This window comes from Pelobates fuscus, chromosome 2 (assembly GCF_036172605.1).
Source record: "Pelobates fuscus isolate aPelFus1 chromosome 2, aPelFus1.pri, whole genome shotgun sequence".
NCBI lineage: Eukaryota > Metazoa > Chordata > Amphibia > Anura > Pelobatidae > Pelobates > Pelobates fuscus.
This window is the reverse complement of record NC_086318.1, coordinates 418,452,461-418,468,022: the sequence shown is the minus strand read 5'-3', so window position 1 is coordinate 418,468,022 and position 15,562 is coordinate 418,452,461. Positions and strand designations below refer to the sequence as shown.

At 39.6% G+C, this 15,562-nt stretch overlaps 2 protein-coding genes across 7 annotated transcripts in view; both read right to left on the bottom strand.

Annotated features, from left to right (window-relative positions):
- Nucleotides 1–15,562, bottom strand: part of PLCB4 (phospholipase C beta 4) — a 319,240-nt gene that overhangs the window by 38,886 nt on the left and 264,792 nt on the right. For all 6 annotated transcript variants that reach the window (XM_063444010.1, XM_063444007.1, XM_063444012.1 and 3 more), the window contains exons 22-30: nucleotides 14,827–14,865; nucleotides 12,461–12,608; nucleotides 11,027–11,111; nucleotides 8,331–8,455; nucleotides 5,973–6,024; nucleotides 4,858–4,960; nucleotides 3,271–3,435; nucleotides 1,520–1,724; nucleotides 789–877 (exon numbers count right to left, since the gene is read on the bottom strand). In XM_063444010.1, the coding sequence (XP_063300080.1) occupies nucleotides 789–877; nucleotides 1,520–1,724; nucleotides 3,271–3,435; nucleotides 4,858–4,960; nucleotides 5,973–6,024; nucleotides 8,331–8,455; nucleotides 11,027–11,111; nucleotides 12,461–12,608; nucleotides 14,827–14,865 (1,011 nt within the window). The remainder of the gene's footprint in view (nucleotides 1–788; nucleotides 878–1,519; nucleotides 1,725–3,270; nucleotides 3,436–4,857; nucleotides 4,961–5,972; nucleotides 6,025–8,330; nucleotides 8,456–11,026; nucleotides 11,112–12,460; nucleotides 12,609–14,826; nucleotides 14,866–15,562) is intronic.
- The window catches only part of LOC134587546 (uncharacterized), a 248,165-nt gene that overhangs the window by 88,338 nt on the left and 144,265 nt on the right, over nucleotides 1–15,562 (bottom strand). The window lies entirely within an intron of this gene.

The window sequence follows — 15,562 nt, the reverse complement described above, 5'->3', positions numbered from 1 at the left end:
ACACCTCTAAATGTCTGTCAGGAAACCAGTCACTAGAGGTGTGTTTAACCCTGCAATGAGAACATTGGCGTTCATGCAAAACAGCAACGTTTTCGATTGCAGGCTTAAAACAGCAGGGGTACTGCACCCAAATCAATGTATCGAGATGAAGTGGTCTGAGTGCCTTCAGTGTCCCTTTAAGCCCCGTGTAACTTTTATATTACATGATCTTTTAAAGTTATTACACTTCCAAGCTGCAGCAGCAATTTGCTGCAGTCAGTCCTACCATGTGTTAAGAGATTTCATGTGTCGTGCAATGAAGTCCACTGTTTTAACGGTAAGATCCCGTAAAAGAAAAAAATAAATAAAATAGGAAATATATATATATACATATACACGTGTATATGTATACTGGGTTCTAGAATTCAATTTGCTGTGACACCATTTTCTTTCACACTCCACATCACTCTCTGGATACTTCAAGTGTCAATCAGGCGTTTGGTAGAATACTTTACCCGGTTTAGAGAGAAAGAAAAAAAATAATTCAAACACCAAAAGGTATAATCACTATCACTATAGATCACTGAACTTCTCCTTACATCTGCCAGTTTAAAGATGCTCTGCTCCTGCTATTTTTCTTTCAAATATAAAGTATGGCTGTAATTTTCCAACAGTTCTATAGTGCGACATTATGTTACACAGACAAATTCTGAAGAAACTTCACGAATTGCAAATAGTTTTCTGTAAAGTGGACTTAGCACACGAGTTGTAGTTTGAATACGATGATACTATGATGATAATATACTCACTGTTTCAATGCCCATCGCCCTCATTTGGTCGGCTCTTTTTTCAGTGATAGAAAGAAACTTCTTTGGATCTGATAAGGCATCAACAATATCTGAGAAGTGGATAAATAAATTGGATATTAATCACAAATCTGATATGGGCTGGATTATGTAGAAGGTAGAAAGACTGTAATATGCAACATCCACAATGTCCAAAAAAACAGATACAATTTTACAGGCCACAAAATATAGCTCTTATTTATTATATACTGTATCATTATTTATTTTATGTTTGTATTGCATAAATTCCTAGCAATTCAATTTACTGTGTAACTAATTTCCATGGATATTAAAAGGTGGAGCTAACCATGTGCATGAAAATGTCAATGGTAACACCTATTCCTGTTTGATATCTTCCCTTGATGGGTATATGGTGTACATATAGTGGTGCTAGTGGTTCCATTCTGGGCGAGACCAAGGCTTTCTGGGTAAGTGGTTTTATAAAGGTATCCTCACTCTCTACAAGCATGGGCCAAGGCGGCAGCAGGACTAACCAGTTGATCCATCAGTAGGGTCATTAGTTGAAAACAGGTTGCAGGGATGCAGATCTACACGCTATCCATAACTACTAATTATGCCACTGGTGTTTATCCATGCAATAGGGTTTTTTAATCATCCATGCAACACCGCAGTCAGGAACATGTATTACCTCCTGCTGACTTTTGTAGCACATATTTGTTTTTTAAATACCTTACCTCCAAAACCATCAGGAACATAGGTCTTCAGGACAATGTTACAGAAGACTGTAGGTAAGGAAACTGGCTTGTTGCCTTCATTTCGAAGTGAAATGTGTCGGTATCCAGCCTGCAGACCATCTAGCGGCAATATCCTCTGGCCTATCAGTTTATTATTGTCATCATACACTGCTATCCTTAGCACAGCAAGGTCAGGTAAGATAACCTGGGATCCAAAACAGAGCACATTTAAGATTCGGTTTAACTTCTTCACAAGCTAATGCTTAGTTGGCTTTCAGAAGGATTACCAACAAGAACTAATCAGATATAGCAGCATTCTAAAGAATCTCATAAAGGTGAAATAAATATTTATTATTTTGCATAGCTACTAAAACTATGGAGAGATTAAAAAAGTGTCCCCACTGAGCTGAATCATTTTTCAAATGGCCTCGCCATATTTGTAATAACTCTTAGCTTGACACTCTCTGTGAGATTTCCAATAATAAATCAAATCTGGTGGACTATCGAAAAGCCCCCCAAAAAGCAAAACTGTGCAGTCCTTAAGTGGTACACACAGACGGTAACCCTTGTTTCTTTCAGACACAAAGGTTACTGTCTGAATGTCATGGGCTGCACAGTTTTGCTTTTTTGGGGGGCTTTTCAATGGCCACCAGATTTGAAGAAAGCTTAATGATTTTTATGTTGTATCTGAAAAATATTAAAGCAAAGTCAATGCCGATATTCATTTATATGCAGCACAGCATTCTGGAAGAGTTGTAGATACATTGTTTCAGAGTCACTCAGGGTATTTACTAAGTTGAGAGTTTAAAGTCAATTTCAAATTTAAGACCAGAGAAACGGAACTTGAAAGCATAGCTAGCTTAGAGAAATTTTTTTCCATTTCAGATTTTTTTACCTTAAATTCTCACGTTAGTGAATAATCCTGACTCTGTGCCTGGCAAGGGTTAATATACATAATATTATCAAAGACTTTAAAGGGACACTCCAGGCACCCAGACCACTTCTGCTCATTGGAGTGGTCTGGGTGCCAACTCCCACTACCCTTAACCCTGCAAGTGTAATTATTGCAGTTTTTTTAAAACTGCAATAATTACCTTGCAGGGTTAAGTCCTCCCCTAGTGGCTGTCTATTAGACAGCCACTAGAGGGAACTTCCTGCTCTATAGCACAGGTTTTCTGTGCTAGAGCGTCGCTGGACGTCCTCACGCTGTGTGAGGACCTCCAGCGTCGCTCTATTCCCCATAGGGAAGCATTGAAAATCATTTTCAATGCTTTCCTATGGGGTGCGCTAATACGCATGCGCGGCATTGCCGCGCATGCGCATTAGGTCTCCTCGGCCGGCGGGCGAGATCAGTCTCGCCCACCGGCCGACGTAAGCAGAAGGAGGAGCGGCGGGGGAGGAGGAAGCAGCGACGTGGGACATGTCGCTGCCTCTGGTAAGTGACTGAAGGGGTTTTCACCCCTTCAGTAACTGGGGATTGGGGGGTGGGAGGGAGAGGGACCCTCCAGTGCCAGGAAAACGGATCGTTTTCCTGGCACTGGAGTTTCCCTTTAACTCAGGATTGGTCCACTTATCTGTTATATGTTTTCAAATGCACACTAAGATCTTGATGTTATTATTACCCAGAACTAATGATCACCATTTGACTGAAAGAATGAAAGTTGAACTTGATAAGCACCAATCTATTGCTAGTCTGAGATACTGAATTTGGAGTGTGAAGAGCTGACGATATCACCAGCATTATTACTCACCTTACGGAATACAAATGGATCTTCATTGTAAACCGGATTCAGGCCATTGTTCATTACCATACGAGTACGGAACTCCTTCCGTATGGTGTCTGTGGGTAATCCATACATGTCTACTTCTACATATGTCCCGACTTTTTTGTCTGAGAGGAACTGTCCAGATATTACCTACAATATCATTTGTAAAAATTATTTAGAAAATGTAATAAAAAAAATGACACATTTGAATAAAGCACCATTTAATTTGTCTCCCATGTTGGATGGTTGAACTTGATGGACGCAAGCCTTTTTTCAGCCTATGTAACTTTGTAACAACTGCCACTTCTCTAAAAAAAATACCATTAAATATAACATGGAAAATCACCTATTACTTGCGTTAAGATTTTTTGTGATTGTTTGTTTTATTTTATTTTAAATGAATATTTAAAAATGTAACAAATTCAGGCTCGGACTTAGGGCATACACTACAAAGGAAGAGGAGAACTATAACGACGGATTATTTCCTCTTCTATGGAAATCCATACCACTGTATTTACCGCTACCTTAGAAATAAGCGCTGTAATCATTCTTATAATCTCTGCCCCTTGCGCCTACCATTCAGCAAAGAGAGAGAGAAGAAGTAACATACAATGGTTCTGAGTCTCCTTCCCCAGTGCAATCTGTGCCCTGTCTGTGCCAGGAATTAACTACATTGTGATGTCCATAAATAAATCTTCAATATACATTTAAAAGAAAACAGAGCATCAAATGAAAAAAGGTTAACACACATTAAATGAGATGTTCAAAGTATTAGCCCTAAGTACATACATTAATTTTTCTTGCTATCAAGCAAACCAGACAGTTAAAGAAACACTATAGTCACCTAAATTACTTTAGCTAAATAAAGCAGTTTTAGTGTATAGATCATTCTCCTGCAATTTCACTGCTCAATTCACTGTCATTTAGGAGTTAAATCACTTTGTTTCTGTTTATGCAGCCCTAGCCACACCTCTCCTGGCTATGATTGACAGAGCCTGCATGAAAAAAAAAACTGGTTTCACTTTCAAACAGATGTAATTTACCTTAAATAATTGTATCTCAATCTCTAAATTGAACTTTAATCACACACAGGAGGCTCTTGCAGGGTCTAGCAAGCTATTAACATAGCAGGGGATAAGAAAATCTTAATTAAACAGAACTTGCAATAAAGAAAGCCTAAATAGGGCTCTCTTTACAGGAAGTGTTTATGGAAGGCTGTGCAAGTCACATGCAGGGAGGTGTGATTAGGGTTCATAAACAAAGGGATTTAATTCCTAAATGGCAGAGGATTGAGCAATGAGGCTGCAGGGGCATGTTCTATACACCAAAACTGCTTCATTAAGCAGGTGACTATAGTGTCCCTTTAATCATGTTTTAAACAGCACCACCTAGTGTGCATGTTTGAAACAGCAGTGCATAGTTCACTATATGATTAATATTCTTTGTTCACTGTACGATGACACAAAGGACAGTAGACCCAATGGCTTTAGTGCATTTTTTTTATGCAATTCATGTTTATAATTACATTTTCTGATCATGTGGCTCAAGGATATTAATGATGTATTTATTTACCTGAACAGAACAAGTTGCTGCAATCACACCATCTACGGGGGTTTCTGAAAAAGGGTCAAACGTTCGATCAGGACGACGCATGAAATCTGGTTTAAGGAGGTACCTTTAATGAAATTATTACAAAACATTGATTAATTAAAAAGAACACAACATACTTCTAAACATTCAGAATACAGCTATTATAGCAGTCTGCGCAGTGACTGGGGATCCAATAATATTTCACCTTTATTTGCTGGACAGTTTGGAGATGCTACAATATTTATCAAGGCAAAACTGGAGCAACTCCTTAGAACGTTTCTCTATATTTACAACGTTCCGTTTTTATTGTAATCGCTCAATGTTTCACACTGCCCTACTCAACGTCACTTTCACCTGGATAAATATGGCCTTAGGTATTAAGAGGAGTTTATTACTAACTCCTTAAAGGACCACTATAGTGCCAGGAAAACAGGAAAGGCTGCCCCCACCCTCAGGGTCCCACTCCCACCAGGCTCTAAGGGGAGGAAGGGGTTAAAACCTCACCTTTTAAAGGGGAGCCCGGCGCTGGGGACTCTCCTCCCTCTTCGGCTGAATGTGCATGTGTGAGAAGCGCCTCTAGCGGCTGTCAATGAGACAGCCACTAGAGGCTGGATTAACCCTAAAGTAAACATAGCAGTTTCTCTGAAACTGCTATGTTTACAGCTGCAGGGTTAATCCTAGATGGACCTGGCACCCAGACGACTTCATTGAGCTGAAGTGGTCTGGGTGCCTATAGTGGTCCTTTAAGGACACATGACGGAAATATTCCATCATGATTTCCTTTTATTCCAGAAGTTGTGTCCTTAAGGGGCTAATAAGTGAGTTCTATGTTTGGTTGATATCATAGCTATTAACACATCATTTGTAAGTCTCCTAATTCTAACAGAGTTCATATCGCAACTCTTGTTACAGAAGGTGGTGCCTGCTCATTTAATCAACAAGATACAGCTCATCTGTGGATGTGATAGGGGTCTGGCGATTAGATGCATGCTCTTTTATATACATCTGTTTATCAGCGTGTTTTCTTTTTTTCAATTTTTAGGATTTAACAACATCTATCCACTTTGTACTACAATTCTGTTAAATATTTTTCTTACCCACAAGATCCATTGTATTCATATTTTCCCTGATTGAGCTGCATCGCTAGATCTGCAAAAATAAATAATGTCTCTTTCATCATTTTGGTCTAATGTTGAACATAATTATACTAATTCCATACAGTTGTAAGGAGCCTGTTGCAGCCTTCCTACCCGTTTCAAGAGATACATTTAAATCAACTGACAATTTTACACAGAATATATAGATAGAGAAATAGAGAAGTTTATTCACTTCTATAGGACACTATAGGCACCATAACAACTTTAGCTTAATGAAGCAGATTTGATGTATAGGTCACTGCTCAGTTTTTTTTTTAAGTTCATTTAGATGTTAACTTGCTTTAGAAGTGTTTATCTCATGCTCTGTAAATTGAACTTTAATCACAAACAGGGAGCTCCTGCAGGGCCTAAAACCAGAAGACAATAAATTCTACATTAAACAGAATGTGCAATAAAGGAAGTGTAAACATTAGATCTCATTTTACAGGAAGAGTTTAGGAAAGCTGTGTAAGTCGCAGGGAGGTGTGACTAGGGCTGTATAAACAAAGTGATTTGACTCCTAACAGCAGATAATTGAGGAGTGAGACAGCAGGGGCATGATCTATACACCAAAACTGCTTCATTAGTCTAAAGTTGTTTTGGTGACTATAGTGTTTTTTTAAGAGAACAATAATAATTTAGCAAATTCTGTATGATTCCATTTTATTCTGTGTACCTTTTAACAAAGTGAAACTCATTCATATCTTCATAATTTGGTCCCTAACTTCCTTTTTTTTTTTTTGCATTGGCATATATAAATAATATAATTATTTACTGTTAAACTGGAAATATTAGCTTTTAATAAGAGATTTTTCAAGGTACAAATAGGTGCTATTCTGAACACAGTGCAAAATAAGGTGTGGTCATTATGGTAACCGACAGAACACCTCTCAACATTTACCACTTGCAGCAATAATAGAACATGCCTTGATGAATCTCTCCCTCTGTATTATACATTGTATAAAACACTAAATTGCCATCACAGAAACAAAACTATGTCCTCACCCATTCCCGATAAAAGAGGAAGGTGATTGGCTGTAATAGTGCAGCCAATTGCACTGGCCTTCCTGCAGTGGGTTAAGTCACTTTTAAGAAACTATTGGAACACATACAGCTGTATTTTATTTTATTCAGCATGTAACGGTGTCTGGATATTAGTAGCGCCCAAATTGGTACCTACAGTTTTTCAAGTCCAAGTCGAATAAAGGTATGTGGATAGCTAACGATCAGCTTTCCTGAAGTCAAGAAGAATATTTAATTAACCTATTTCTTTTCACATGTGCCAGAGCGCGTGTATTCACAACTTGAGAAAGAGAGGACCTCCAAAGGGGGCTTGGAGTGTGTAAAGGGACTTGAAGGGGGTAACCCTAAGAATTATATACATTGTATACAGAAAAATGTCTAAGGGATACAATCATAAAAATCATATATTATACAATATGATTAGAAATGCTGTTTAATAAACGCAATTTCTAATCATATTGTATAATACATGATTTTTATATAGGGACTTCTTTGTGTCCTGTGGACTTTGTATCCATTGGACATTTTTCTGTATACAAATTATGTATTCATAACTTTCTTAAACCTAGACTTCCTCTACATTTTACATACATCTAAGATATTTTAATCTTCTTTTCTTGAGATATGATTGGTATAGTCACATTCTTGCTTTCTTTGTTGCCATTTTTAGTAGTAAGATGTTGGGGCAAATTTGAAAACAGAAAACAAAAAACTAAAGGCCTTGTGAACATATGTGGTCAGAATTGTATATGGTTTTCGCCCATTTTAAATATTTTTTATTCTGTCCTTTTTCAATCAAAGATATGTTTTACATTTATTATCAAGACATATTTGCCAGCAATCTCTGTGTAGTATGCAAAGCATATTCCTAATCCAGTGTTTAATCCCTCCAAAATGGAATTTTTCTCTTAAAATACTGACAGCACAAATTAAGAATGCACATGCATATTGTAAGAATGAATGTGTTTTAGGAAATGAAAATATGAACATTACTATAAATTAACAAAAAAAAAGGAAAAGCTAAAAGTAAAATGTTCAGGACCTCATTAGAGGGAAACTCTTCATTGTACATTATCACTGCACCACTCGTTAAATCACAAAATAAATGCACCGTATAATGTAATCTGATAAATTATATAGAATGCGGATTGTCTTACACGTTTACGCTTGTCAGTAAACATCTTTAAAATTGTTTACCCCTCGTTCCCCTTCATATATAAAATGCCAAAAGCACTTAGCAGCATCTGTTTTGAAAGTTATGGAGCAAACGTTTGATGACACAAAGCTGAGGCCTACCTGGGGTCTGAAAGTTCAGAGAGACCATCTGGCAGCCGGCGTTCCAGAAAATCTGAGGCATGTAATTACTGGAATCCACTCTGCCTCCCTTGGGGTAAATCCGACTCATCTGACGTTTGTTATAACTATTACATTGTCAAGGAAAATAACGACAATAGCATTACATAGAATACACAAACGAGCAACAACAAACAATATCCACCATCTGTATTTAATCCGCCATCTTCGTTACGATACAGTGTAATTATAAGCAATAAGAATGGTAATTAAAAAAATGTATGATGAACATGGGAAGTAAATAGTTTGTAGTGGATATATTAGAAACATAGAATGTGACGGCAGAACCATTCGGCCCATCTAGTTTGTCCAATTTTCTAAATACTTTCATTAGTCTCTGGCCTTATCTTATAGTTAGGATAGCCTTATGCCTATCCCACGCATGCTTACACTCCTTTACTGTGTTAACCTCTACCACGTCAGCTGGAAGGCTATTCCATGCATCCACTAATTTAGGACTGCCCTCTTGTTGTGGTAGTTTTTCTTCTTTTAAATATAGTCTCTTACTTTACTGTGTTGATTCCCTTCATGTATTTAAAGATTTCTATCATATCCCCCCTGTCTTGTCTTTCCTCCAAGCTATACATGTTAAGATCATTTAATTTTTCCTTGTAAGTTTTATCCTGCAATCCATGAACTAGTTTAGTAACCCTTAGTAGAATTTTCTCCAAAGTACCAATAGCCTTCTGGAGATACGGTCTCCAGTACTGCGTACAATACTCCAAGTGAGGTCTCACCAGTGTTCTGTACAATGGCATGAGCACTTCCCTCTTTCTACTGCTAATACCTCTCCCTACACAGCCAAACATTCTGCTAGCATTTACTGCTACTCTATTACATTGTCTGCCTACCTGTAAGTCATCTGAAATTATTACCCCTAAATCCCTTTCCTCAGATGTTGAGGTTAGGACTCTATCAAATATTCTATACTCTGCCCTTGGGTTTTTGACGTTCAAGATGCAATATCTTGCACTTATCCACATTAAATGTCAGTTGCCACAACTCTGACCATTTTTCTAGTTTACCTAAATCACTTGCCATTTGGCTTATCCCTCCTGGAACATCAACCCTGTTACCTACCACCAGCAAAAAGACATACCTTAGCATCAAGACCTTCTGCAATATCACTAATAAAAATATTAAAGAGAATGGGTCCAAGTACAGATCCCTGAGGTACCCCACTGGTGACAAGCCCATGCTTCGAATATACTCCATTGACTACAACCCTCTGTTGTCTGTCACTCAGCCACTGCCTTACCCATTCAACAATATTGGAATCCAAACTTAAAGATTGCAGTTTATTGATACGCCTTCTATGTGCAGTGTCAAAAGCCTTACTGAAATCGAGGTAAGCAATGTCTACTGCACCACCCTGATCTATTATTTTAGTTACCCAATCAAAAAATCAATAAGATTAGTTTGGCATGATCTCCCTGAAGTAAACCCATGTTGTCTCTGATCTAGAAATCCATGTGATTTTAGATGTTCAACAATCCTATCCTTTAACATGGTTTCCTTGAAATATGCATAATTTGTTAAACAAAGGTGATGCGTTACAGTGGACATTTGACGTTTTTAGGGTAGTCAAAAAGAAGATAGTAGTCATAAAATCAGGTTTTACATAAAATGTCAGACAAGATCAAATGTTGCAAAGTCGACAAATGGTAAATAAGTAATAGAAACTCCAGATGTCGAACAATACAGGATCGAGAAACACAATGTGTTTTGTATCCATTCCATTAACGGTCACTCTCTAGACTCATTATGGATGTCTAGAATAAATCCTATTGTCTGTTTTCCCAGATTTCTGGAGGGTTCTATCAAATCACTCCTAGCTTTCCCTTATTCCTCTGTCCATGTACCAGCGCTCATTTAGTTCAGTTCTACACATACCATTATATATATATATGTGAGTCACTACTGGCACTTAGACTGTAATAAGATACCAAGACATCTAGAGTATATGAAGATAAATAGACTTGGACTATCTTCCAAAAGCAGGAATTATCAGAGCTCACCATCTGATATATAAAAAACGATCAAACTCCCCTCCCACCGCCCCCCCCCCCCCACATATTATCATGTCTAAACTACTTATGCTCCTTTAAATAAGTATTACATACATTTGCTATCAAATGTATAGACTGTGTGTTTAAAAATAGGTATTTCTCGAAGTTCTCAGTCAAGTCTTTGGTATGGACTCTATGCTGACAATTTGACTGACAAGTGAAAGTAAAAAAGATCTATCACAAGCATAGTAACCACAGTGCATGTGATTGCTATGGAAACTCTGTAAATGATAACTAACAAATTATAATAAATATAATAACAACCATTTTATTTCAGCATTTTTAGACTTTCCCTACCCTTGCCCGTGGGAGGTAATGACCTGATCAGCTGATACATTTATATCCTATGATTTATTGAATATATCTGCATAATCACACTTTTATTCTCGAGTTCCATTTCCACGGAGTCCTGAAATTACCATTGATGCATTCAATGGGTACCCAATACTTGCATAATAACAACCATGCCTGTTAACAGTAATGTTACCAGATTTGTAATCCTGACTATTTGTTTTGTATGTAGGACCAGCAGCCACACAGGGAACAGGAAATATTTAACTAAAAGGATACTTCACAAACTCTATTGCATGCGTCTTCAGATATCCCAAACCAACAGACTCGTTGAAGGATGACATGTTAAAATGAATGTTCTTTTCTAGAAAGATAAAGGAACATAGTTATTTCATTGCAAATGGATGATGCACCAGATATACAATTTTGGTTTTTGTTAGAAAAACACGAATATATTTACACAGTAAGGGTTAAAAAGAAGGCAATACTTTCACTCACTATTTGTGTACTAGAGAATTCATTTTCAATATACGAATACGCCATTTACGGCCGCCGCCAAGCATTGCTAATGACACCATATTCTTGTGCATCCATTGCCATGTGGACTTGTCAATGCAGTGCACATCGCAGAGGGAGATGGCAACTGGCATTCAAGAATATGATGCCATTAGCAATGCTCAGCGGCGACTGGAAATGACGTATCACTATGAGAGGTAATGTAATTTCCAGTAGTCGTGAGTAAGGGCAACAAAGAAGTTCAGAGTCCAATGATCTTGGATTGGTTAATTACGGAAATGTGACCATGGGGGCGGAATGCAATGCATATTTCAAAACAGGACACTTGGGCCATGAAATTACAGATAGAAACAGCTGAACCAGCTAAACACATCTCAGAAAAGGATACTGTTCATTGAACTGCCTTTTTTTCTAAGCTATTATTTATGGGGTTTTTTACATTGTTGTTTTTATTACAACACATATTTGAATGCATCTTGGTAGTTTGGTTACATCCACAAGGTCCAACAACACTGTATTGGAGAGGTCATCACGTTTGACACAATACTTTTATAGCTCAAAGCCAGGCATCTTTACGGCTCCATCTATTTAATTTTGGATTAGAAACATTCTATGAGATTCAAGAAGTTATAATCAGAAGGAAGGTGGGGTGCTACCAGAAAAGCAGGACTGCCAATCACATATAGGCTCTAATATATGTGAGTGTAATCCAGCCTTGTTTTATATACCAGAACACTTTGTGAGATGTTTACCCTAACAAGATACTAAGGGTAAGCATAATTATCTAGTGCTCCACTAAACTTTTACATACTTATATTTCATTTCAACTATTTTGTTGGAAGTCAAGTGTAGGTTTGAGGAGGTATACCTACATAAGTGGTTCTTGATCAGCTTTCTCTGACAAAAATTCTCACTAAGAGCTTGGGTACACACAGTATTCCTTCTTTTTGGGAGGAATTTATAAATAAATAAACATTGCAAATCAATTAACCAGTATTGCCTACATTTTCCATTTCACATTTCTTAAGCTTTATCCATCTATATAATATTTTATGAATTAACTGCATTGCTGTTGAGGGTTTTGAAGATCATTTCTCACAAATACAGATTTAAAAGAGATAGATCAACTTGCAGCTACAAACATAACTTCACTTTTTTTGCCAAATTCACGAAAGCACATTTTCATGTTTACGTCACCTTCTGCAGCTTTGAATCCTTGAAACTTTACTGGTTGCGCATAATTGATCATTGTAGATAAGAAAGGATGAATGTTTGTAGTTGCTCCAACATATTTATAGTTAGCCATCCAAGCTTGTTCATCTTCCACTTCCACTGTTACTGTACCCTAAAAACACAAGCATTTCTTATAGATATCCTTACTAATCACACATTCATCCATCCACCCACGCTCATCCGAGCTTAGCCATCACGATTGACACAAGTTTGCTCTAAATGAACAACACTGCAATGAGGATCAGAGCATTGGCGGATCCAGGGGGGGGAGCAACGGGGCAATTGCCCCCCCCCCCGAGATTCCCCCATGCCGGCTAGTGCAGGGCTGGCATTGCCCAAGTGCCAGCCCTGCAATGTGCCTGCGGACCGGGGAGGGTGATCAGTGATCTCCCTCCCAGGTCCGCAGGCACTGTGCTGACAGCCGGCAGGGGAGGGAGAGGGAGGAGAGAGGACCCGGGAGCTCAACCCGCAGCTCCTCCGGGTCCTCCTCTCGCGAGATTTGAAGCGTTGCCGCGGTTACCACGGCAATGCTCCAAATCTCGCGAGAGTGAACTCTAGCCCTAGAGCGCGGGCTAGAGTTCACTGTAACCACTGGACCACCAGGGATTCCCCACTGGGACCACCAGGGATCCAGAAATGTCCCCCCTCGTCCTCAATAAAGGTAAGAAGGGAGGGGGGACATAAATATATTTATTTTATAAAATATATTTTTTTATTTATTTATTAAAAAGCCTCCCTTCCCCCCCCCCATACACACACTGTCCCACATACACACACTATACACACTTCCCCCTTACACACACTGACCCCATACACACACTGACCCCTTACACACACTGACCCCATACACACACTGACCCCTTACACACACTGACCCCTTACACACACTGACCCCATACACACACTGCCCCCATACACACACTGCCCCCATACACAAACACTGCCCCCATACACACACTGCCCCCATACACACACTGCCCCATACACACAAACACTGTCCCCATACACACACTGCCCCACAAACACTGCCCCCATACACACACTACACACACTCCCCCCTTACACACACTGACCCCATACACACACTGACCCCATACACACACTGACCCCATACACACACTGACCCCATACACACACTGACCCCTTACACACACTGACCCCTTACACACACTGACCCCATGCACACACTGACCCCATGCACACACTGACCCCATACACACACTGCCCCCATACACACACTGACCCCATACACAAAAACACTGTCCCCATACACACACTGCCCCACAAACACTGCCCCCATACACACACTGCCCCCATACACACACTGCCCCCATACACACACTGCCCCCATACACACACTGCCCCCATACACACACTGCCCCACAAACACTGTCCCCATACACACACTGTCCCACAAACACTGTCCCCATACAGACACTGCCCCACAAACACTGTCCCCATACACACACTGCCCCACAAACAGTCCCCATACACACACTGTCCCACAAACACTGTCCCTATACACACACTGCCCCACAAACACTGTCCCCATACACACACTACACACACTGCCCCATACACATACTGCCCTGCACACACTGCACACCCATACACACACAGACACATACAGTGCTCTACACACACTGCTGCCCCCCCATACACACATTGCCCCCCACACACACGACCCCCCCATACACACAGTGCCCCCCATACACTCACTGCCCCACAGTGCCCCCCCCCCATATACACACTGCTCCACACAGACATACAGTGCCCCCATACACACACTGCCACCCTCACACACACACTGCCGCCCTTACGCACTCACACTCACTTCACCGCTCACACACACACAGCACCTTTCACACACACTTCACCCCTAACACACACCACTTCTCCTATGCCCTATATCCCAGCAGACCCCAGGTAAGTTGTCAAACTGTTCTTAAACGGTATGACTACTTACTCTGGGGTGGGATCCTGGCACTACTGGCACCATAACTACTACACTGAGCTGTAGTAGTTATTGTGCCAGGATTATTTTTTTTTTTTAAATAATCTATAAGTGCCCCTCCCGAGATCAGGCTCTGGATCCGCCACTGGATCAGAGAAAATGTAATGACACATTATATGAGGATCCACCAGGTGAATTCCTTCACTCAAATTGACAGTAACTCAAAGGTACTTGTTGTTTATATTATGTGCGGGCATTAGTTACCTACATTAAAAGGGGCTCCCTAAAGATGTACAAAACTTTACAAAAAAAAATATCTAGATTCTATTCTTTGAATGCTAAAACTGTAGGGGAACTCAAATATTTCTATAGTCACCTTTTTGTTGTTATTTTCTTGCTCCGCATCCTCCAAAGCCTGCAAAATAATATTGCAAACACACCATTAGGGATCACAGCTACTACTGCACATACAACAGTCTAAAACATGTTTTAATTTAAGTAAAATGTATATAAAACTAACCAGGATAATTCAAGGAACACGATAGGGTCAGGAACACAAACGTGTATTCCTGACCTTATAGTGTTAAAATCACTATCTAACCCCCATAGCCCCCCTGAATATAGTAATCTCTTTACTTTATTCAAGTCTGCTGCTGCTGGCTCTGCCCCTGATCTGCCTGCTTGACTGACATCATCGGAAGTGATGATCTGAGCCAATCACAATGCTTTTCCATAGGATTGTCTGAGACTGTCAAGGAGGCAGATCAGGGGCAGAGCCAGCACAAGTCAAACACAGCCCTGGCCAATCAGCATCTCCTAATATAGATGTATTGAATCAATGCATCTCTATGAGTAAAGTTCAATGTCTCCATGCAGAGGGTGGAGACACTGAATGGCAGTGCTGCTTACTCTGCAGCACTACCCAAGGATGCAGCTTTAGCAGCCATCTGAGGAGGAGCCAGTGAAGTTATCCCTAGGCTGTAATGTAAACATTGCATTTTCTATAAAAAGACAGTGTTTACAGCAAAAAGCCTGAAGGTAATGATTCTACTCACCAGAACAAATACAATAAGCTGTTGTTCTGGTGACTATAGTGTCCCTTCAAGTTCTAT